Genomic DNA, 23,508 nt, shown 5'->3' with positions numbered 1-23,508 from the left:
TTTATCCCTGCAGTGCATCCACTTGTTCTTTACTTGGAAGTCTGGATCACAGCCATGCCTGTAGGAATCTGGAAGGAGAAGAACAAGTCCCAGATAGGACTGTGTCCAGTGGGCAACACCAGTGACTCAAACCTAGTGAACTCAACTGCTTCAGCTTCCTGAAAGCCTCCATCTTCGGTCATTCAAGACTTACCTGCACTCTTGGATGGTAGGTATGATACTATTAGAATTGGGTCTGGAGGGAATGCTTCCCAGATAGCTTAAGCCTTCAACTAATAACTAAAAATTTACTATTAATTTCTTGTGATCTAGTTTCATGTGGTAAGGTAGAACATCAGGAAGATAAACTGGGACACACATTCTCTTCTTAGTCCTTCATACACAACCAACATGGAACATCCTTTTTCCCATTAAGACCCCTTTGGTGGCCATGTCTAATCATCCTCCCCTCACCTCTGACAAACCTACTCAATGGCAACAAAATGTCTTATTGCTGTTTCTCTTCACCTTGCACGGCAAAAATGAGTCCTAAAATACCTTTCCTCTTTAAATACCCAATGTTCTCTCATAACTACCCTGCTGTACCTGAGTGTGCTCTCTGGGAGGGAGGTCAGTGTCCCTCCACATCACCTCTGCCCAGCACTAAGTGCCTGTTCAGCACTGCCCTTCCACAAAAAGTGCTTTCTTCCAAACAGCAGGAACTACTCCCCTCTCCAGCTCCTGTCTGTGCTAAGAAACCAGCTCTGACCCATTTAATGAAGATAGATCATTGTTTAAAGAGCTCACTGGCCATTACTTTATTTTGACTAGTAAAACCTGAAAGAAAGCAAAATTTTATTTCACATTTTGTTTCAGTGATCAAAGTTTAAAATGCAGGGAATAAACATTAACAAAGAGCTCAGATATAAATGTCCTGGCATGTTTTTAATCTTTTATTATACTTTTAATCTCAAGTGCTTTTTAATAGGAAGTAAAATCCAGTTAATAAACAGAAGTGGATTTCATAGATGTAAATCAGAAATACATTCTGAGCTCCACTTCTAGGTATACAAAGCAGAAAGCTCATGAATGCATGGTATAAGTTGCTTTAATTAAACTCCAGTCCATTAAAAAATACAAGTATGATAAGTGTAAAGGCATGAAAGAATAAGTGCAAAAAAAAGGTAATGTGCAGGAAATAACATCTATACTCATGAGACTCTGAAATACCTTTGGTGCCAGCCATCCCAATTACTGCAAATACCACTGGTTAATACCGGCAGTGAGCTTTACCAGTGAACGCAGGCAGAGAGCAGCCAGATGCCTTCAAAGACTGATCCAACAAGTGGCCAGTGTGAAGGGAAGGATGCAGAATCTGTCCTTTGATGTGCAGCCTTCTGAAACAGCACGTTGAGACTGGGTGGTCAAACTTCACAGCAAAACTTCAGCTACTGCATTTTTCAGTGTTTTGCAGAATGCTAAACTAATTTTTATTAAAGAAGTTCAACTTTTCATATTAATTTTTTTTTATATTTTGCTTCTGAATTTCAACTGGATTTGACAGTTTAAACCAAATATATTCTGTATCCTGTAAGGAAAAAGGAGCTACAGTTCTCTGTAAATCAGCTGAACAATTGTCAAAGAAAATAGTGTGATACTTCAGCTTGTTAGTGCTCCATCGCTGAATTGTTGGGATTTTTACTTTAAAAAAACAGAAGGATTTAAACAGGTCTTAAATACTGCAGGTTTTTTGTTGGTTTTTTTTTTCCTTCTCTGGTAATAGCATATTTTAAATGCTACAAATATTATTTTATTTTCAAACTTTGACTTAATTTTTCAACTATGTGCATAGATTTACAGTCTAGGTAAAGTCTACCCTAGTTTTCACTAAATACATTTCACAAAATACAGCAGTAAGATACAGTATAAACAACATGTACCATAAAAGTACCACATTGGCAATTTCAGGTGCTGTTTATTTCACAAATCAAATATTATTTGATATGCTAAATTTTTCTTGTCCTTTGAAAATTTTCTATGCAACCTGAAAACTCAGTGCAATGCATAATTTGAACTGATTTATGACATCTTCATTCAGAGAAAGACTATTTGGCACACATAATTCCAGTTTTGGAGAAGCTGTCAGTATCCTATAGTCTAGTTTCTTGCAAACAGTGGCACCAAACAAGATTAGAATGGCTGTATCAATGTAAATAGCTGGATTTACAGCACATCTTCCAGAAGATTGCCAGCCTCCATTAAACAACTTCAGCTGATGGAGATCAGCTCCCTTCTTCCCAGGGAGAAGTTATTCTCACAGGTTCAGAAACACCCTTTGAACATGAATGGTTTAACTTCATTCAGATTACAAGAGGAAAGCAAACAAATAAATACCTTTTGTTAGAGAAGCTGCTTATGAGATTCTGCACTGCCCCTCACCATAAGCCAGTCAGTCTTCCAGGCCCTGACTCATCTCTGTGCCCCTTTTCTCTGTTTCCTTCTCCTCATCACTGATGTGAGCATTCAAACAGCACTTCAACTTCCCATTCACTGCTTGGGTACTTAGCAATTAAAGCACCCAGAGAGGTCACAGCCTCCTTGCCTGCAAGGATCACCCTGGGAATTCTGAGTCTGATTTTTCTGGTGCAGCTGCCCTAGAACACACAATGTGCTACAGTCTCAATCTACCACTGATGCGTTTCACTGCCAGTCAGTGTTTTGATTATTGCTTTGTAGTTCACATTTCTTTGATAATTTATCTATTTTTAATATATAATTTATCTATTTTTTTTGCTATAACTTCAAAATTACTTTGCATTTATCTTTTGTAGAGCAGTTACCACAAAAGCAATTTTTTTCAGAACTTCCTAAAAGGGGGTTTAACACTAAAAAATTAAAAATCATTATTTTAAGAAGGTGGCAGCATGAGCAGTCTGGAAATACACATTCTACATAATCTAAAGGAGGCCTTTGGAGGTCATGAAAGAAAAAATGTTGTAAATATGAGGATGAAAGAACTAGCTCAAGTTCCTCACTCCTTCATAAGTCTGTTCATGTGAACAATTCCCAGCATTGTTCTCAGTTTCTCACACAGGAGAAACAAAAACATTGCAATCCTTACTAACTCACACAGCCCTACAAAAAAAATACTTGTGTTTTAGGTGCAAAAATAATACAGTAGTGGGTACAGCAACAAATATGCCACATCTAGTTACTGAGAAATATCCACTCAGAAGCTCTTACTATACAACAGCATATTTTATTACTAACAAATACAGTAATAACAAAACTACTGAACAGGTGTATAAAGAACTAGAAAAATGAAGGGTATTTAGTGCACCTTTTCACAGGAGGTTTTTCATATATTTCTTACTGTCCACTCAGTAGCAAGAATTCTGTGTACTTTTAATGGGAAAATTCTAAAAGAAAGAGCATATCCCATTGAAGGCATTAAATTACAAATACTAAAATGCAGGTACTGTAATAAAAAGGTAAAGAAATTTCATTTTTAATGCATGATGGATAAAACAAATAACTTTGGTTTATCAGAACTGTAGTTCCTGTTGTTCCAGCAGTTACATGTCCTTTGAACCATGCAATTTTCATTGTTCAATGCATCACCGTGAATGCTGCCTCAACTCACAGTAAATTCTCTGCACAACACCATAACATTGAGACATATTCTCATTAGTGGTCAAATGCAAGATGCTGGACAGTTTTACAAAATGCACTGACATTCAGGTTTAGAAAATAGCAAAATCTGTCTCTAAATTATGTCAAGTAATAAATCCCATTGGCTCTTAAAAAAATCTTGACTCAAATGAAGTCAGACAATGAAATTGTTATCCACATCAGCAGTACTTGCTCCTGAGAACCACCTAGCATTAAAAAGGCTATATGTATTAAGGCCTTTTTGATTTAGAGAAAATATATTGCTGTAGCATAATAGAAAATTAGGTTTTGTAGAAAATTAGGCTTTGGAGGAAAAGCACTAAGGCTGTCTTCTGAGTAAAGAGATTGTTAAAGAAGCCTGCACATTAATAACTCACCAGTTATTTGCAGCAGTTATATCTGCGAGACATTTCTTTATAGCATTTTTTTTTTAATGAAGTTACTCACATAGAAACAGCACAAGACGAGCTGTCGCTGCAGCCCAGGACAAAAGCCCAAAGCCTGCACATCAGGCTGTGCCCACTAAGCCCAGGAGTCTGAGGTGTTCCCTTTGGCACCATGCCCTGGAACACCATGTCAGGAGAGGCTCCAAGAGGCATTTTTCTGAGACAGTGCTGCACCTTCAGCATCATCCCTGCGGCAGGACCCGTCTCACCCTAAATATCAGTGCATGCTATGGATAAAGGTCCAACCTGCTTTTCCCAGAACTGTGTCATGTTGGCTGATCACCAACTGCTGGCTTCAGCAACACCCTAAGGGAATCACGGGAACTTTCTCAAGTTTGTACAATACATACAAAACAGTAGTTCTAAAGATTGACCTTATGCATTCACTTATTTACAGAATTCATTTTTATGTACAAAATAAACTGCTATAATTTCAGATTCCCTTTCATATTCAGTGTACAAGCTACCATAAACCAGTGCTATAATTGGTACAGCATAATGCACAATTTATAGAGTTTTTATAAATTTGTGCATCACCTATTAAAGTGATACTGTTGTTTAAGAGATAGTAAAAAAGAGAAAAAAAATAACAAGTTTTGAAAAATATTGAAGAGGCAGACAGAATTTTATACCTTGAGAAGTAACAGTGCTTTCGAAGCATTATTTTAATGCAATTCATTACAAAGTGTTCTTTATATAAGGAATAATATTTGTCTCTCATCTTTTTCTTACATTATTGCCATGTCCTACAGAACTTCAATTTCCATTAGTCCTGGACAGGATTAAATACAGTACATTATTGCTAGCTGTCCCCACAACTAAACATACATTTTTTAAGTGCAAAGCAGGATATATGTGTTTTTAATAAGGCACAGAATATCCGTTATTTCCAGTGTAACAAAGAATTCATGTCAGTTTTATACAATGCAAATGTTCATACAAATTTTCAGTCTTTCAGTTTTATACAATGCAAATGTTCATATTCATTTTCAATCTTTCAAGGATTAGAACTGTTTCCTGAATCCAACTCTCTTCTGATATCTGAAGCTGAGTAGACAAGCAGTGATACAGAAGGTGACTGTGAGACATCAGGTATTTGGGAACAGCTCCTTTGTAGTGAAGGAGATTCACTAAAATCATTTTTAGGAGTTATTCTGTAAGTAATGAAAAATAAAACACAGACAGTAAATTTTAAGCACAGTTTAATTTACATTACACTGGAAAAAAAAAAAGAGTAGTGAAATCATAATATATATTCAGCTGTATTCTTTCAAAAGAATGCAGTACAGTTCTGTACGCTTTCCCAAGCCTACAGTCACCATTGTTCTTTTTCAGACCCATCACCTCTCAAAGTGATTGCAGTGCAGACACAGGTTTCTTGAGGGTCACTGTTCAGCAAGGCAAGAATATCCTACAAGCTGAAGCTCCAGCACACAATGCTTAAAAGAAAAAGAAGAATCCTACAAAAATACAAGATAGTCCATATGCTAAACATACATGACCACAGCCTGCAAGTTCTCTTGACAGCTACTGAGCGTCAGCTGCATCCTGAGAGTACCCTGATTCCTCAGAGAGAAGAAACAGAACACTAACAAAACCAGTGGTAATATGTAGAAACAAAGAAAATACCAAGTTCAGGAGCCTTACCTTCCTTCACCTACTCTCTTAATACTCTCAGCCAAAGTACTCATATGGCAGGTGCTGTCTGCTTTGTTTCTCCTTTCCAGCTGATCCACGGTCACTTTAGCACTGGGTAACATCTGATCTCCACTGTTTTCACCTTCCTCCGCTCTTTGGGCAGATGCTCCATCTGCCTCCATCTCCTTCTCAGATGTCTCTGGAGAGCTTTTAATTTCTGCCACAGTTTCTTGGCTCAAGTAATCATGATTAGTGATTGCTACTGCAGAAGTTCCATGATTTGTTGTGCCACCTGTACTGGTCCCCATTGACTTTGAAATGACTTTCAGTCTGTGTGAAGTTGACTTGTAGTGCTTCTTTTTATGTTTAACTTTGGAATTGTGCCTCAAGAAAAATTCGCACGATTCTTGCAGCACTCTACGACTCTCACTGATTGGACTGGAAGAGAGTACAAGCACATCACTGAACAAAGAGGATAACCTTAGCTCATATAATAAAGAGTAGTACACAAAACCTTGAAAGAACAGCAACCAGTGATGCAATCCGAGCTGGATGTTAATGAACAGGGAAAAAATTGTATGTGAAAAGAGGAGGAAAAATCATAGTGGCTCCAAAGTAACTGTCTGTGGAACAAATAAATAAAGCAGATTTCTACATTTCTTACTTCTGCAAACTGGTCCAATGACTACAGTGAATTAATGATATACTAGAGAGAAAAGAAGAATTAGCTCATAAGCAGCTGCATTACCAACTTTATATAGAGTCAACCTCCTCCAAATGAAAAAATATAAGCATTGTAAAAATGACTCCATTATTTTTAAATCCTTGTAGCTGAAAGCAATTAACATCTGAAACACAAGAAAAAAATTATACAGGAAATGGAAAAAGAGGGGAGAGGGAAAGGAAGCTATAAATTCACCATTGAGAAATGTAGATGTAAAATAAAAAGAGCTTAGAGACTACTGCCTTGGGAAATCCAAAGTAACAAAATGATCTAAAACCACAATATCATTTATAAGTAACAGATAATCTAAAAAGAAATAATCAAGTCATAAAAAAGAATTGAAAAAAACGACAACTACAAGAAATGGAGACAAAACTTATAAGCTGTTTAAATTCATAGGTACCCATTTGCTCAAATTAGGTAATTAAACTGAATTCTTCTGTTTAATAAAAAAAAAGGAACACTAGATTAACACAATAAAAGCAATAGGAAGGAGGGTTCAATGAATATTAATTTTAAAATAAGACAAGCCTGGCAGAGGAAAAAAGAGAATATTATTATTGCATGACAGTAAACATAGTGCTAAGTACTGTGTCGAATGAAGTGGTCACAACACATGAAAAAACTAAACCGATGGTTGAAATTATCTTTCCTCTTTAGACTGTGAACCAGAGATGTATTAGCCAATGCTAAACACAGCAACACACCTTCTGCTCTACAGAAGAGAAATCAGCAGAGGAAAATATTTTCTGTCTTCCTAAGACTATTGTTAAAAAGTCACTGTGCATTTAAAACTTCCCCAGATTCCAATGGAATTCTGATTTCCACAGCAGCATTTATAGTCTGGGGACAACATTTTGATTACCTGAGCTATATATAAAAAAAAACACGTTGAAAGCCAAATTTAGGTATACACTTTAAAAAACAGAGAAAAAAAATTTCTTACTCTCTTTTGCGGTTTCTGTTGAAGAAATTGGCCCATTCGGAACAGGTCTTTTTACTTCCTACCCAGAACACTGGAGATATGCCAACAATTAAAGTTAGCAAATATTTCATCAGAAACAAAAATATTTCTGGTCTTGCTAGTGCCTTTGCCTAGAAGATAAATGCAAAGAAGAAAATATACTCATTGATTTATTTTTTTAAATGAAGAAAACATACAAATTTCTTAAATGAGAGAATTTCTCCTTATGACTGTTGCTCTTTGTTGAGGCTTGTATTGTGGACAAACATCAGACATGTACAGACAAGTCAGATGTGGTTCAGCTGAATATACACACGAGAAATCTGTCAGAAGGAATTGTTTTTCTTTTAAATTGAAAGGAAAGGTAACTTTGGGAGTAATAGTATTAGCAAAAATATTCTCCAGAGATAACTGTGAAAGATTTATCCCTTCAACTTAAAAGAAACAGCAAGTGGATCACAGAAACACAGAATGGTTTGGGTTGGAAGGCACCTTAAAGATCATCAACTTCACCCCAGCTGCTACAGGCAGGGACACCTCCCACTACACCAGGTTGATCAAAGCCCCATCCAGCCTGGCCTAGAACACTTCAGGGATGAGGCATCCACAACTTCTCTGGCAAACCCATTCCAGTGCCTCTCCACCTTCAAAGCAAAGGATTTCTTCCTAATATCTTCCTAATCTAAACTTAACTCTCTTTTCAGTTCAAAGCTATTCCCCCTTGTCCTGTCACTACATGCCCTCGTAAAAAGTCTCTCTTCCTCTTTCTTGTAGGCTCCCTTTAGGTACTGGAAGGATTAGTTGGGAGTTAATCTGATTAGACAGCATCTTCAAGGAGCTGCAGGGAACTACACAGTAGCTTTCTGTTTATTGCAAAATTAATCCACCTATTTGCAGAGCTGTATCATAGGAGCTGAGACATTTAACTCAGTTAAATCATTATCTTCAGCTCTCATGCTGCAAATTTCAGAGAGATCATTATCTTCAGCTCTCATGCTGCAAATTTAATTTATGCCACTTGTCTTATCTGCCACATCCATCTATGAAAGTCACTATTTTTGTTAGCCAGGTAACATTAGCTGCTTCAGTTTGTTTTTATTTGGTTTTCATCTGGAAAATGTAACCAAAGTCAGCTCAGGTAAGCCAAGGCCAAGCACACCACTTTGAGCTATTCCACACTGTCCATCATAGGGACAGATCTCATAAAGCAGATCTTTGAGTAATATTTAATGTTGATATTTCTTCCTCCCAATGGGTTAAATAAAGGCTAAAAATACACGCTCTGTGTTGTTATGCCATGGTGTTACATTTAAACACTACAAAACAAATTTATTGATTATTTTTAAAGCATAAAAGTCTTGTTTTCAGACTTGTATATTCTGAACCATTTAGGTTTATACAGAGCTCAGAATAAAACCCACTGAAGTAAAAAAATACTTGTTAAGAAACAGTATTGGAAGCCAAAATAACCAAGTTGTCTGTGAGCTGTGCTTCTCTCAGCCTACACTTCAATCCAGAGGATACTAAATGATGTTTAAGAATGAAAAAAGGTCAATCCTGATCATTCCATAATTCCTCATTTTTAATGATAGTCTATTGCAGCAAAAACATAGATGGGAAGCGTAATGCAATGAAAGATGACACAAGACACTTGCATTTCTTAGTGATGTTGTCTTCTTATATATTTGTTCTTAAACGGAAATAAACAATACTTAAAAGTACATAAAACTCCCTGTAACTGCAGCAGATTTAATTCCCTAAACATGGGCAGATTTAATCTAAAAGTCTTTCCAAAGAAGTTGGATTTTAGGAGGCAACTGTTAAACACAACCACCTCCACAATTTTGAGTTTTTCCAGTTTTGCTTTTTTTTTCTTTTTGCTGTTGGTTTTTTAATAAAGAATTCTTTGCAGTTCTGAAAATCAGCCTGCAAACGACAGCTATTGTGGCAAAAAATATATGGGAAATTTGTTCTGTAATTTCAAGTGGTTTATACTTCTACACTTTAAAGAAAAAAAGAAGAAAAAAGTGATTCTAAATCTGTGGTTATAAGCAGCATTTAAAATCCAATTTAGTCTAAATTTTTAAGAATCATTATTTCAGCTTCAACTGAAATTGATGGAAATTCAACTTACATACTTTGATACTGAGCTTGGTACCAAAGTACTAAGCAAACACTTTTAGAAACAAGTATCATAAAGAACAACCCTCCTCTATCACAATTTGTAACATGAAGTTCAAAGACCATAAAAATGCTATATATTCTGTTAGAGCTGCAAGTTGGAATTTAACTGCTGAATGCTACCAATTAGATTAAAATTTTCAAAGCAACAGTAATATTCCATTGTTTTTGACTTAAAGAGGAACTAATCACTCCATGTTTTTGAACTGATTACTTAACATGAAAATAATTTACTCATTGCATGGTAGATATGCATAAGGGTTTTTGCTAATTAACTTTACAGTATTATTTATAAAAGAAAACATTACTTACCTGATAAGGGCAAGGAATATGGTACTGGTCACAGTGGTCAAACACCCAAGTAGTTTCCCAGATTTTCCGGTTCACCAGTTCATAAACGTAACATCCGAGAAGTGCTACAAGTGGCACCAAGTACAAACCACTAAAAACTCCAATTCGGATCATGAACTTCTTGAGCTTCTCCTGGTTCCTGCCATCGTGCTGAATGACCTGCCGCACGTGGTTGAGAGAAATGATGCCGGCTAAAAGGAGAGACAGACCGAAAAAGACACAAAGGCACAGCGGCAAAAGCACGAAGTACAGAGAGGCGTCCAGGTCATAGAGACCCACAAAACAAACTCCACTGATATTGTCCCCTTCGACTTTGTTCATTGCAAGGAGCATAATGGTTAGAAAACCAGGTATTCCCCAGGCAACTGCATGGAACCACATGGCCTTTTGTGCAATAGCTTCACAGCTCCATTTTCTTCCTGCTGCAAGGAACCAAGTGATTGTCAAAATCACCCACCATATAGTTCCTGCCATAGTGAAAAAGTACAAAACCATGAAAAGGACAGTACAGGCTTTGTTTTGGGAGCCAAGAACAACCGTTTCACCAATTTCTAACTTATCATCTGCTTCATTACAGGCAGTTCTGTTCCCAAGTAAAAATCCAATAAAGTACATTAGAGAGACTATGCTGTAACAGACAGAATAATATATGATTGGTCTCTCTGGGTATCTAAATCTTTTAACATCAATCAGAAAAGTTAGGAATGTGAAAAGCGTAGCACAAAGACAAAAGATTGAAACTATTCCAATAAAACTTTTTGCCACATCCAATTCATAATTTTTGAAATACATATTGGGACATGGGGGTGCACACTGATCAATTCCTAGAAACTTGTAGCCTTGTCCATTGGTAGTGTGTAGGTGTCGGGGACACCAGAATCCATAATCCCTTCGGATTTGGCTTGGGGTCTTCTGAGTTCCATGTACGTTTGTGGTTACAGCAGCAGTGGCAGGAGCAGTCTCATCACAATTGATTAATCTGAATAAGTAAAGAGAAGAGGAAATATCTCAATAGCCCTCATTGTTAACTAGAATTGATGCCTTAGATTTTAGCTTTTATATTTTTCAGGCTCTGTACTGCTTTAGTGTGTAGCTCTGAGCTTCATATTAAGGGATGGTAAGCTCTCTTCACAGAACAGCTAGACAAAAACAATTCCTTTCCTAGCTTGGAAGCAAATTTCAGACCCAAGAGCATAAACAATGTGGACTGAAGAGAGAAAAACAAGAAGGATGGGACTTCATAACCTAAAACTATAATTGGACAATTAACTCCAATATGCAAATGGACCAGAACTTATAAAAGTGAGAGACCTCATGACCAGTCATACATTTTGTGACCATTTTGGGTTCTTCTTAAGTGTAGCCCTGGCTGGGCTCTTGTGCTGTCCACCCAAGGTGTATCCACTGAGGCCTTCTAATAAATACCTACTTTATTCTTTAACTCCATCAACCTCTGTTCTAGGTCAGCCTTGATAAGGCATCGGAATCACTTCTTAGAAATATGAGAAAAATCTAATCCTAAGCACTGTTAAATTTTATAGATGATGCAAATGTGAAATTATATGAACAAAAATCAGATGACATTACAAAAAACAAACTTCAACTGTCTTCACTTCAGAAGATTTCAATCGCAGTTATTTAACTGTTGCTCTCCAGCTGTTGTTTTATAGTTTATGAAACACTACTCAAATTGCAATCATTATACACTTTAAAATTATACTAAACCTTTACATACTTACATAAAATATTTACAGTATTTTTTTTTAATTTTTGATAACAGACTCTTTGTGACAGCAAAAAATCTTGTGAAAATACAAGCTTCCAATTAAGGAAGAGGACTGACATCATACTTGATGACTAGTACATGATTATTAGAATTTTTTCTGTTGTACTGCTACTTCATTACCAACAATAAACAACCTAACTGGGAAAAAAAACCTAAATAGAAAATGCAAGCACTGTCAAGATTTTTAGTATTTTAGCAAATTTCTAGCTCTGTGATGTTAATTTAAAAACTGCTCAAGACTCAATTGCTCCAGGGTTTAACTGGACACAAGATGTGATTTTTTATATGGATAATACCATATTAGCAGTGCTGGATGTATCTTCAAACAAGATTATATAACTCAAGCAAGTAAGCACTTACTCAAAATGGGATTTATGGTCACATGCATTCCAAGTTTAAGTGTACATTAAAAGAAACAAGTTTTGCATTCTAGCTTTTAAAGTAAAATTCTGTTACCTCGACATTCTTTGTCAAACACTATTACAAGAGTCTCTCAATTCAGTATCCAAGCTCAGCTCCAGCTAAAAACTCCTTTAGTTCTTTGTTTTACTGCACTATCATGCTGTCCAATTAAATCCAGACTAATTGTTAAGGAAACTGATTCTATGGCAGATTCTCTCATTAACCACAGGCTAGAGCAGTACATGTGGAAACAAGAGTGAATTTCATTCTCTCATTGTCTTAATCACCTTCAAGTTCATCTGTAAGAATACAGAAGTGTGAACCTCAGTATTCCAGTTACTGCCCATGCTCACACCAGCTCCTCTTCCATGGGCTGCAGCAGTTGGATCTCTGCTGCTCTAAGAACATCCTGGACTTCTCAGAACACGGACATGGACTTTTCTGTATTGGCTACCAAGGAGATATCTCTTCACATATGAACTGGAAAGGTTCATTTTCAGTAAATGCTAACAGTAATAAAATAATTTAAAGCTGCACTAAATCCTACAAAAAAACCATAATTTGATTTAAAATGTCATTTTAAACATATATTGAATAATTGGATTTACTTATAATTGTCCTACTTTTTCAAAACAATCCTTGAAGATATCTGCTGGCTGAGGGGCACTATTGTTACATAGAACCCCATAAAAGATGGGAGAAATTTAAGCCTTCTTGTCTTAAAACTCCACAAACTTCTGTTTTTCTACAGAACTATGGGAAATGGCATTAATGCCACTTGTCACATTGACTCCAGTACTGATTCCTACCAGAAGTCATCCACAGAACTACTGTCCCAGCTCTCCCTCAGCCCCATCACAGATTAGCAACTGCATGTAGGGTAGAAAAATTGAGTTTCCAGTCTCTGCTCCTTTCCTGTACCTCTTGACCTGATGTGTGTTAACAAACAAAAAAAAAAAAAAAACTGGCCTTAATAATTTATAAATATCCACAGTTGGAGGTCATAATCTCAAAAAGATTGCTCTGGAGTGCTTCCAGTGGTTTCCATTTAAAATATGCAGACATCTTTTCCCCAAGTGAAGTATTAACTGTCCTCTATCTAAAACAGACGTGAACACCTTTGAGGAGAAGGTGACATTTCAAAAAATAGAGTTTTAGCAGGCAGTGCAGGTAAAGCAACACAAGAGTAGTTTGGCACATTTAAGCAGTTAGGAGCAAGATAAGGTTTCTACTATTTAATGTTCTGGATCTGTTATATTCTGAATACAGAATATTCTATATTTCTTATGAGCAGTTACTTCTAAAATCCCTAATAAAGTAAGCATGATCATCCCTAATTTAGAGATCAGAAGCCAAAGCAAAATCTATGCTGTAACATATAATATCGTAAACTTTTAGAAATGCATAGTAAAAAAAGCTACCTCTTTCAGGGATCTGATTATTGAAAGGAACTGCTGCAGAACTTTGTTGCAAAAAAGTGTCAGGCAGAAAATGCAGGTGATCATTTGAATAACAAAAATATTTTAATAAAGAAATGGTCCTGTGCATAAGCACTTAGTCAGCATACTAAGGCAGTTACTGTGAGGTGATATTTAACATTCTGCCTCAGATTTTCAACTCAGTCTGGGTCAAACATGAAAATACCACTCCCACCACCTGTCAGCATGAAAAATACCTGGCACATTCCAGCTCTTCAGGCCATGCAATTCCAAAAGTGTCCATCAACTGCTTACAGTCAGAATACACTTTCTCACAGAGGCTTCGACACGGGGGAATCACGCGAATCTGATCTAGGCAGGCTGGGACAAAGGCTCTGCACAGAAATGTGTGGACGTCTGGTGAACAGTGAAGATTCATAAGAATAAGGAAAGGCTACGGGGAAGAAAAAGGCTTTGGTTAGCAATTTTTAAAAGATAATTCAAAGCATCAAAATTAACTTTCATCACTAGGGTTTGCATTTAATCCTATGTAGGTTTGAAAAGATACAGCAGTTTGTTTGTTCAGCAGTTAAAAGATAATTCAAAGCATCAAAATTAACTTTCATCACTAGGGCTTGCATTTAATCCTATGTAGGTTTGAAAAGACACAGCAGTTTGTTTGTTTGTTTGTTTGTTTGTTTAGCAATTCTGAAAAAGCAAAACCCGCTGGCCTGAGTGGCAAGAGGCTCCATTGGCACTTCCAGCCCAGCCCTTGTCCCAGGATCTTGGCAACCTCTGGCTATCCAAACCTCATTTTTCCTATCTGACAACATTAGAAATCTGAAAGGTTTTATGAATACCCAAGATATTTAAAAATGAAGTAAAACATTGAGTTTCTTTGTACACCAGTCAGCTTCTAAACAAATGCCCTGGGGTTTTCTTAGGTGTGTCTGTTCCTGTAGTTCCTGTTAGATTATATTTTCAGTCCTAAATGGTGTGATGTACCCATCTCTCACATTAAAGAAATTTGGGGATTTTTAATTTTTTTTTGTTAATGAGGTCCAAACATTATTTCCCATTTTTGAACATCTCATTTCAAATCTCTCTCAACATTATTGAGAATTCCTTTGCCTGGATTACCAAGTGCCACGCAGTGAGTAACTGATGACTGCTCTTACTAGAGAATTCATAGAACAAAGTTTAACTTTTTCTGCTCAATGCATTCAATTGCTTATTCACACTCAGACTTTTAAATAAAAAAAAAACCCAGCCTTTCTGTTCTACACTTTCTCAGTTTTATTGTTAGGGCAAATTATTTTGCCCAAAATACTACCATGTGTGCAAATGTTATGTGTGATGATAAACAGGGACAGTGCACGCAATTTTCAAAGTAGGCCAAGCTTTTAGTAATATTTTTAATTAAATAAAATTCTTATTAAATATTTGCCATCAATATCTATGTCTCTCAAGTATTCAACCAATGGCTGTAAAAGGAAAGATAAGATTCTGAGTCCAGAACAGTATCCTTACTTTTTTCAGCTTTTAAGTATCTCATATCTATCTATGTATCTACATGTCCTTACCCAAGAAGCAAGTCTTACTGCTGAACATGCAGTTTAAAAGAAAAGACATTGCTAAATAAACTTCCCTTACAAAATGGAATATCTACAAGTCCTTAAAGGACCTTGGTAATAAATACAGGAATGTGTGGGGAGGAAGGAAGGAGATAAGGCAGAGCAAGAATAACATACAAGTGCTTTATGATAAACCAAAAAAATGTTGGCAGTACCCTTCAGAGCACTCCAGCTGTGTGCTGCATCTGCACATGCCATTACAACAGGCACACATTACTTTGATCCCTTCTTTGAATGTCTCCTCTTGAGCTGCCTTGGTTGGAACCCAAGATTTGAGTATTTTGTAACAAGGACAGAAATGCAGTTCTGCTATTCTGTGTTCCAGTTCTATAAATTGGATTATTTCCTAAAGGCTGCACAGCTTCAGATGAAAAAAGTAGTCAGAAGTTTACTTTACATGAATTAAATTCTCTTTGCATAATTATGATGCTTCTTCTCTTCTCAATTGTTAAATTTATTTGCTCTGTTCCTTCCAGAACTCAGGATAAACAAAAAAGCCTGGGTAGTCATATTCAATTGTTACAGAAATTATTTTTGACATTGTCTTGCAGAATTTGTCTTGATTATTCTGAATTCTTCCTTTTTGTCACCCACAGTTCATCTCATTCAATAAAAAGTAAAATTAATTCTCTAGAGCAAGTTTTGGACTACCAGCCAAAAACTTTTTCATAAATCTTATCTAGAAAAGTAAAGATTTTTTTAAATCTCAGTATTCATATCAATGAAACTGAGTTTACCTACAGAGATATTTTACCAACTATTTTTATAAGCAACTCGACAATTTTTAAATAGCATTTTCCAATACAGATAATAAGGTTACATATTTTAAGCCTGCTCCTTTGATACAGAAAATGAGCATAAAGAAGAAGAAAGGAAGAAGAAAGTCAGGACATAAAACCAACCTCTACCACTCTGTTAGAGTTTCTGTCATATGAAGCTACCAAAAAGCTAAAATAGCACAAGAATCACAATATGTGTAATGATATTGTATATTAGAGGCAGATAACAAACGACAAGCAAAAATAAAATGTTTACAAGAGTTTTACTAAAGCATGTTGTCATTGTTTAAACACTTGTTTAAAGAGCATATCTTATTTAAATGCAAAACCACCCTAACAGATAAATTGAAAAATGCAAATTTTTAGGAAGAATGCTACATTTAGCCTATAATGTCATCAGAGTAGTATTCTAAGGACTTGGCTGCCAAGAGTAACTGTTTTTACACAATTTCTTTTATTTCTTTCAGCTTGCTAAAAATATTTACCTTCTGACACCTGAAAGTATGAGCACAAGAGCAACAAGTTTGATGTTCTGAAAACACAAGCTGACCTCCCAAGTCAGACCATTCAGCTGGACACCTCACCGTGCTGGTAGCAAGGGGGCTGTAATAAGAGAAGCTGACATCTCTTCCATGTTCCTGCTATCAAGGGTTTAGGAAACAAGCTGCACATTGTAACACAACCACTGTGTTGAGAAGACAGTGACAAACCTTTCTTCCTAAAATGCATCTTATCCCTTTTTCAATCATATAAGTTTAAACCCTTTGTAAAATACTACAGCAGTAAGTTGTCCTGCATAATTTAAGCAGACATTGGTGAGAAAATACTGCATTTTACCTGTTTATTGTAACTCCTGGTTTTGCAGCCTAATGTGTTTTGACAAACAGGTAGCAGATTGCACTATACTTTTTCCATGTCATTTTGTCTTCCTGCTATAATTTTTATATTATATTTATATATTAGTATAGTAATGCTTTAAATTTTGATTTCTGCTCCTTTCATAATATATTTTGCCTTCAATTTGCCTTGACTAAATTTGAAGACTGACATCACATTTCCAGAGACTTTCTGAGTGACAGTAACTGGTAAAAAACTGTGCCCACCCACTTGTACAGAGAGTGGGTGTTACTCTTCCCCCATATTTATTACTCTGGGGGTTATTTTCCCCCAAACTTATTACTCTGCATTTCCCTACCCTAAATCACACCTACCATTTTATTGTCCAGTTGCTTCTAGCACATGATCTCTCTACAATTCTTTCATCCCACTTTGTTTTCTCAGGAAATTTAGTACCTATCCCTCTTCTCAATCCATTTATGAATTAGTTTGTTATCAGAGGTTTCAGTACCAGAACTAAAGAGAACCACTCTAGTCATTCATTTGGTATAGCATGAAACTATCAGCTCAAGATTTAATATGTCTTATTGGGAAAAAAACATTTATCTATTTATTTATACCTATTTTTCTTCTTGTTCTTTAGGCAGGCATTGGAAAACAAAGTCTCCAATGGGTTACCAGCAGAGTTTCTTAAAAAAAATACAGGCTGTGACCATGTTTTTGGAAACTGATGTATAATATACCATCTGAATTGTCCCTTTCAACAGAAGTATGGAGTCCCTCAAAAAACTCTAATAGATTTTACAGCCAATTATTTTCTCAACCAAAAAAAAAAACCTCTATAAAATGTAAAACTTTGCCTCAAGCACATACAAATGGGATTTGTAAAATACAGGTGTATTTTCAGCAACTGCCTACTTTTACCATTTAAGAACATCAGAAATATTAGCAAATTGTGCCTGGAACTCTGCTAACAATGAGGTATCTTTAAATGCGGGCTTCACTTCCAGCTAGCCAAAATGGAAAAGTCTGCTCATAGAAAATAGTATATCTGTATTTTCTGATGACCATAAAAGCAAAATCTTACCAAAACCAAAGTATTTGCTCCAGCTTCATAGTCTGAAAGCAAAAAGTAAAGCCAAGATCATAAATTCACTGTCAGTAAGAGATTTCAGTTCCTTCAAGGGCACTTTATCTGAGCCATGGATGTCCCAGCCACGAACCACATTTTACCCACGTGGTCAGCTGGGTAAGTTGCATGCACACGCTGGTGTCCTAAGCATGCAAGTCTGGGATTAAATGCACAATCTTATACCATAATCCTCCTCTCTTCAGGAAGTTCAGGGTCTGCATGTGGCACAAACAAACAAAATACACTCTTCCAGGAAACCAAGGTACTTGGCATTTCAAGCATTAGCAACCACTGTCCTGTCATATGAAGAAGAGATGAAAATCTGCATACTGGGTGATAAGAATGTTAAAAATAGAGTGAAACCACACTCTTGGAAAAACAGAAAGGGAGCCTCACACAGCCAATGTAAGTTCTAAAATATAAATTCTCATCTTCTTGACAATGGGAAACAAAACTCAGTAACTATAAGGCAAACTAGAATACAATAACGATCCTTAAAAAAAACAACACCACAAAAAAAAACCCAAACCAACAAACTAATAGCAGCTGTAAAGTCAACGATAACATAGCCTGTACCAGCAAGAGGGGCACTGCCTCAAGCACTATCAGTGAAGAACAAAGGACTGTAGGATGCAAACTTTCCACTAACAAACATGAACACCTCATTAAGTCCTAGATTCCTTACAAGGTGTGTATATGTTATATTTTCTCCAGCAGCAAAGACAAGCAACCTCAGAAATTCAGTTATGGTGTGGTTCTACAAACAGTAACATAACAGAGACAAGTGAAAACAAATGGTACAAAACACAGAAAAATGTCTAAGTACAAACATGTTCTTAAATGTGCTTTGCCAACAAGTAAATTGCAACCTAGAACTATATATGGATCCTGTGCTTGCCATGCTTCTCTGTTTTGTGCTTAGCAGGCTTACAACTCCAAGACACAAGAGAAACAAGTTCATTATTCCATGCAGACATTTCAAATGCTCTGTTGTACCTCACCTCAGTCTGATCCTAGAGAGATGCATTACTAGAGATGATCAGTCTCTGGGGTTCTGATATGTGATAACCAATATATGCCAAAACAAGTAAGTGAAAACACTCTCCTGTACTCTGCTGATTAGCCTCACAGAGACACTTTCATAATATAGAAAATGGTGGACTGAAATATCAAGGTCTTTGTTACAATCATCTATGGCAAACCTTTACTGTAAGAGACAGGAAATACTTTGAATTGCTGAGAGGCACAGAGGACTTGAGACTTTATTCAGCCACTGGAGTCAGATGTCTAAGACAGTAACAACCTGTTCTCCTAACCCACTGGGTTCTACCTACCATGTGAAAGCATTTGGTTTTATTAATCTAGTTAACACTGAGGTTAACTGAGTTGAACAACGACTGAGACACCGTCTCAGTGTTAAGCCATGTCACCTCTTTGATACATATCTTGTGATTAAAGAAACAACACTACAACCTTGTTGCTTACAGAACTCTGTATTTCAGTCACTGAAGCAAAGGCAAGCTTTAATCTGTATTTCTACAGTTGTACTACACTCTGTACCTCAGATTCCTACCCATATTAAAGATACACATTGCTATTCATGTAACTATGTATCTGCTTTACAGGAAATAGCACCTACCTAAATAATGAATAATTAGTCACAGAATATCTCAAATTGGAACGGACCCAGAAGGATCACCAACTCCCTTGCTTCTTGCAGGGTACCTTAGTGATTAATAATTAAAAATTAATTGTTAATAATTTACAGTACCATACAAACAAACCTACTATCCAGTCACTAGAGAATTGAAGTATAGCCTCAAACCCTAAACGAAATCTATTTATAAACATGTAAGTTTTCAGACGTGATAGTCAGGAAATGCAGCCACTGTCAATCACAGTGCACATAAAGTATCTCAGAAGAGGAGACAGTAATTACTCTTAATAGTCACAGAGCTACACTAACAATCTTCACAGTATCTTTAGCCACTTTTACAATGATAATCTGTTTCAATTAAAAACAGTGGAGCAAATATGGCACGGCTGATTTAATCCTACACTATTGTTACAATGGAGTTATTCTCTACTGGATGCAAACAAGATTAGCATCACACCCAAAGAGATTAATGCCTTCATGCAATTCCTAGACAGGCTGGCAAGGGCAGCAATTTGCTGATGGCCATAGTGAATCAGTTGCCAAGATCCTCTGACTTCTAGTTCATGCACAATTAACTAAGTCATGATAAATAAGTATCCCAACACATGAAACTAAATGAAGGATGACATTTACAAGTTCAATAGATTCAAAGCAAGGTTGAGAAAAGACAAGGTTTTTCCCATTGGAAGTTACATTGATGAATTTAGATCAAAGGCAAGTTAAATACATTTAATTTGGTATGTAAGGATTTTGCAGGAAGCTGAGGCAGTTTAAGTGTCAGTGTCTTGTTGCTACATGCCTGCTAAAAGCTGCTACTTAACAGCAGAACTGCAAAACAGGAACACGGGAATGCCCAGAAACATTAGTGCAATGTCAACCATCCTTTAAACCAGCAAGGAACATGGTATGAGCTCATTTGAGGGCCCACATACACCATGTCTCTACCTGAGCTGTGGGTAATAATCAACTACTGCTGCCAGCAGCAAATATCAGCTGTAATCTGTATTTTCTCAATTCAGTTAAAATTGCATGGGTAAACCAACGAAAGTTTTTCAGGACTAAAAGACACCATTTATATTTTAGTTATAAATGTATATAATATATATATTATAAACCTGAACACTTGTACGTTTAATATGCATTATTAGTGCATCTTGATTTGACAGAAGTAAAAAGAAAACCATCAAACATATATGAATTTGATTTCTTGTTTAATAAGCTGCTTTTAAAAAAAACAGCATTACTTTCTGCAGCTTCCACAATAAACTAAAAGTACATGAACTTGTGTTTAATCTAAAAGCTTTTCAAACATTTTTAAAATGTAATCAACTTAACATTTACATAGATAAGAATGAATTATTTTGTCATAGTACAAACTAGGTTGCCCCTGTAGTTTAAAAGACAATAGTTTAAGTTTCCTACTCCAGGAAAATCTGAAGTTCAAAGAGCTGGTAGAGGGTAGGGGTGGTGCAGAGAAAGAAAAGGGTAGTAAACAAGCAGTGGCACAAACGTTGCTGTTGTGCAGTGAAAGATGCTTGCAAAGATATAAGCTTATTTTTGTCCTTCAACCAAACAGCAAAGGCAACAAATGGACTTAGACTGTCAAAGGGCTGTGAACAAAGCCTGGGGCCAGCCCAGTGTGCAGTAGCTGATAAGCTGGACTGTGCCCAGCAGTGCTCCTCCCATAGCTGTACAGGCCAGGAGCTGCCTGCTGCTCAGTGCCTGAAGATCAGTGTTTAGAGGGCAAAGGATGGCAGCTGATCCTAAAAACCCCTGTGCTGTGAAGTGCCCAGGGACTGGCCAGCAGGCAGCCAGGTGCCCGTGGGGGCAGGCTCGGCGGGACTGAGCTTCATCACCCATCCAGGCAAGAGTTCAGATGCTGGGCTGAGCAATCGCTCAGAGAGCCAAATCGCTCAGCAGTGAAATGTTCAATGTATCTGCAACAAGAATGAGTCTGTCTGCAAACTCTTCACCATCATTCCCCCAACACATGCAATGTACATACATACATATATATATATATATATATATATATACATCTATGTGTCTGCATATATATTCTGGTTTGAACTTTCATATTAGCTATTCAAAGGTTATGGGAATATTAATCAAAAACTCCTGTCAAGGTAAGGATAAAGCACATTGGGGAATGTTTTCAAAGGTCAACAGGACAGCAAGGCACTCATACACTTTCAAAAAAAAGGTAAAACAAACTCCAAAAAACTACTTCAATATCACACCTTGGCCGTAAGGTTGTCATTGACACTATAAATGGGCACAGACACAGAAGGATAAAGCAGACAATTCTGCTTTTTTACTTTTATACACTCTGAATGGTTTTGTATTAACTATACAGAGCCGCAAGATATTCTGAGTTGGAAGGGACTCACTAGGACCAAGTCCAAGTCAAAAGAACAGCACATGCAGGGATCTAGCAACAGATTTTTTTTTTCTATGTATAAAAATACATATATACCTATATTTTTTAACTATAGCAAAGATTACAAACAATATAAACAGGAATATTACATCTCACTACCTGAAGCAAACTAAAGTACAAGTATTTCAAATACTTTTCAAAACAGCTTATGACCAAAACCCACTGCATTTTTTTGTTCTAACCTAAATTATAGCTTGACCTAAATTATAGATATTCCAGCCTCTGCAATTTACAGTCCTTAACAAACATGAGAGATTTTTCCCAAGTATTACAGAACTGATCTATTTTTACTGAGATTTTCAGTTATACATTGTATCTGGTTTAGCTTTTGTGTAAACTAGACAGCATAAAAGACAGACTATAAGTTAACTGAAGGAAGGTTTACTGTAGGCCCTCAGACGTCTGAAGTCTAGACAGAGCCTCATTACATCTGGACTGTGGTAGCATAAGAATCTCAAATCTTAAATTCTCCTTTTATTTGCCACAGGAGTATTGTGTTACAGGAGTACGTGGATTTATTGCTAAACTTTTTGTGCTGCATTCAATGTAAAGGATTACCTGTAATAATGTTGATAGACAGTCTTACTTTAAAAAAGCCTCCCATTTCTAAGAAATTCCAGCACAAGTCATTACTGCTCTGGTTCCAAAAGTCATCCAGATTTATGCTTCCCCCTCTCTCTGTGAGTACACAGATACACTTCAGCATAACAGCACCACCCAAGTTACCAGAGCAGTAAACCTGCACCATTTCTTTCTTGCCTACTTCATGCATTTTTAAGCAGTCTTAAATGAAAACTTTAGTAGTCTTAGAAAATCCAACTTTGTTATGATGTAGGAGATGTCAGTCAGGCATGCACAAGTCATTTGACCAAGTTGAAGCCCATGAAGATGCAGTCATCTACCTCAGCATCTGCAATCATTACCTCTGTCTTCTGCTTTCACTATTTCCAGTTGGTCATACTTTGAGACACTCCCCAGTTTTGAATGCCTGTATTAGACACTGTTTCTTTATTGTTAGCCCACAGTGCACATCTTGGTGACATTCTCCTTATTATCCTCCCTATTTCTCCTGCTCTAAAATCTCAAGGCCACCTTTTCTTTCTTGCTGTCACATTATGATTTGTGGGCCATGTTAGCCTTTGACATTTAATGTTCTGTTTGTAGCTCTGCGTATAATCCCCAGCGAGATCCCCCACCCAACTGGATTCTTAGAATGGTGCACCTTGTACCTTCCTTGCAAGAGCATTAGCTCATGTGAAACAGTATGCAGATGGGACATGGCATCCTAGCAAACAGGTATTGCTAGGGCACCATGAGGCTGGATAGGTACAGTCCCTCTCCAGAAAAGCAATGCTTTTAATTTTGTATGCAGGACAACTGTGTGGAGGGTTTGGCCACTAAGTGTTTGGTGGCTGTAGCTACTGAGTCAAAAGAAATCTGGTTAAGCAGGCCCTCTGGGGAATACAGC

At 36.7% G+C, this 23,508-nt stretch overlaps 1 protein-coding gene across 4 annotated transcripts in view; it reads right to left on the bottom strand.

The window, feature by feature from the left end:
* Positions 1-3,218: 3,218 nt before the first annotated feature.
* FZD6 (frizzled class receptor 6) overlaps positions 3,219-23,508 on the bottom strand; it is a 28,531-nt gene continuing 8,241 nt past the window's right edge. For 3 of the 4 annotated variants that reach the window (XM_053977121.1, XM_053977111.1, XM_053977103.1), the window contains 5 exons: positions 13,819-14,015; positions 9,917-10,934; positions 7,406-7,554; positions 5,745-6,173; positions 3,219-5,251 (listed from right to left, as the gene is read on the bottom strand). In XM_053977121.1, the coding sequence (XP_053833096.1) occupies positions 5,095-5,251; positions 5,745-6,173; positions 7,406-7,554; positions 9,917-10,934; positions 13,819-14,015 (1,950 nt within the window). In that variant the 3' untranslated portion in view covers positions 3,219-5,094. Of the gene's footprint in view, positions 5,252-5,744; positions 6,174-7,405; positions 7,555-9,916; positions 10,935-13,818; positions 14,016-15,350; positions 15,409-23,508 lie in introns of those variants that run through there. The other variant, XM_053977128.1, reaches the window with a different exon arrangement.

This window comes from Vidua macroura, chromosome 1, assembly GCF_024509145.1.
Source record: "Vidua macroura isolate BioBank_ID:100142 chromosome 1, ASM2450914v1, whole genome shotgun sequence".
Classification (NCBI taxonomy): Eukaryota; Metazoa; Chordata; class Aves; order Passeriformes; family Viduidae; genus Vidua; species Vidua macroura.
Note: the sequence above shows the minus strand (reverse complement) of the source record. Positions and strands in the feature narration are given on the sequence as shown.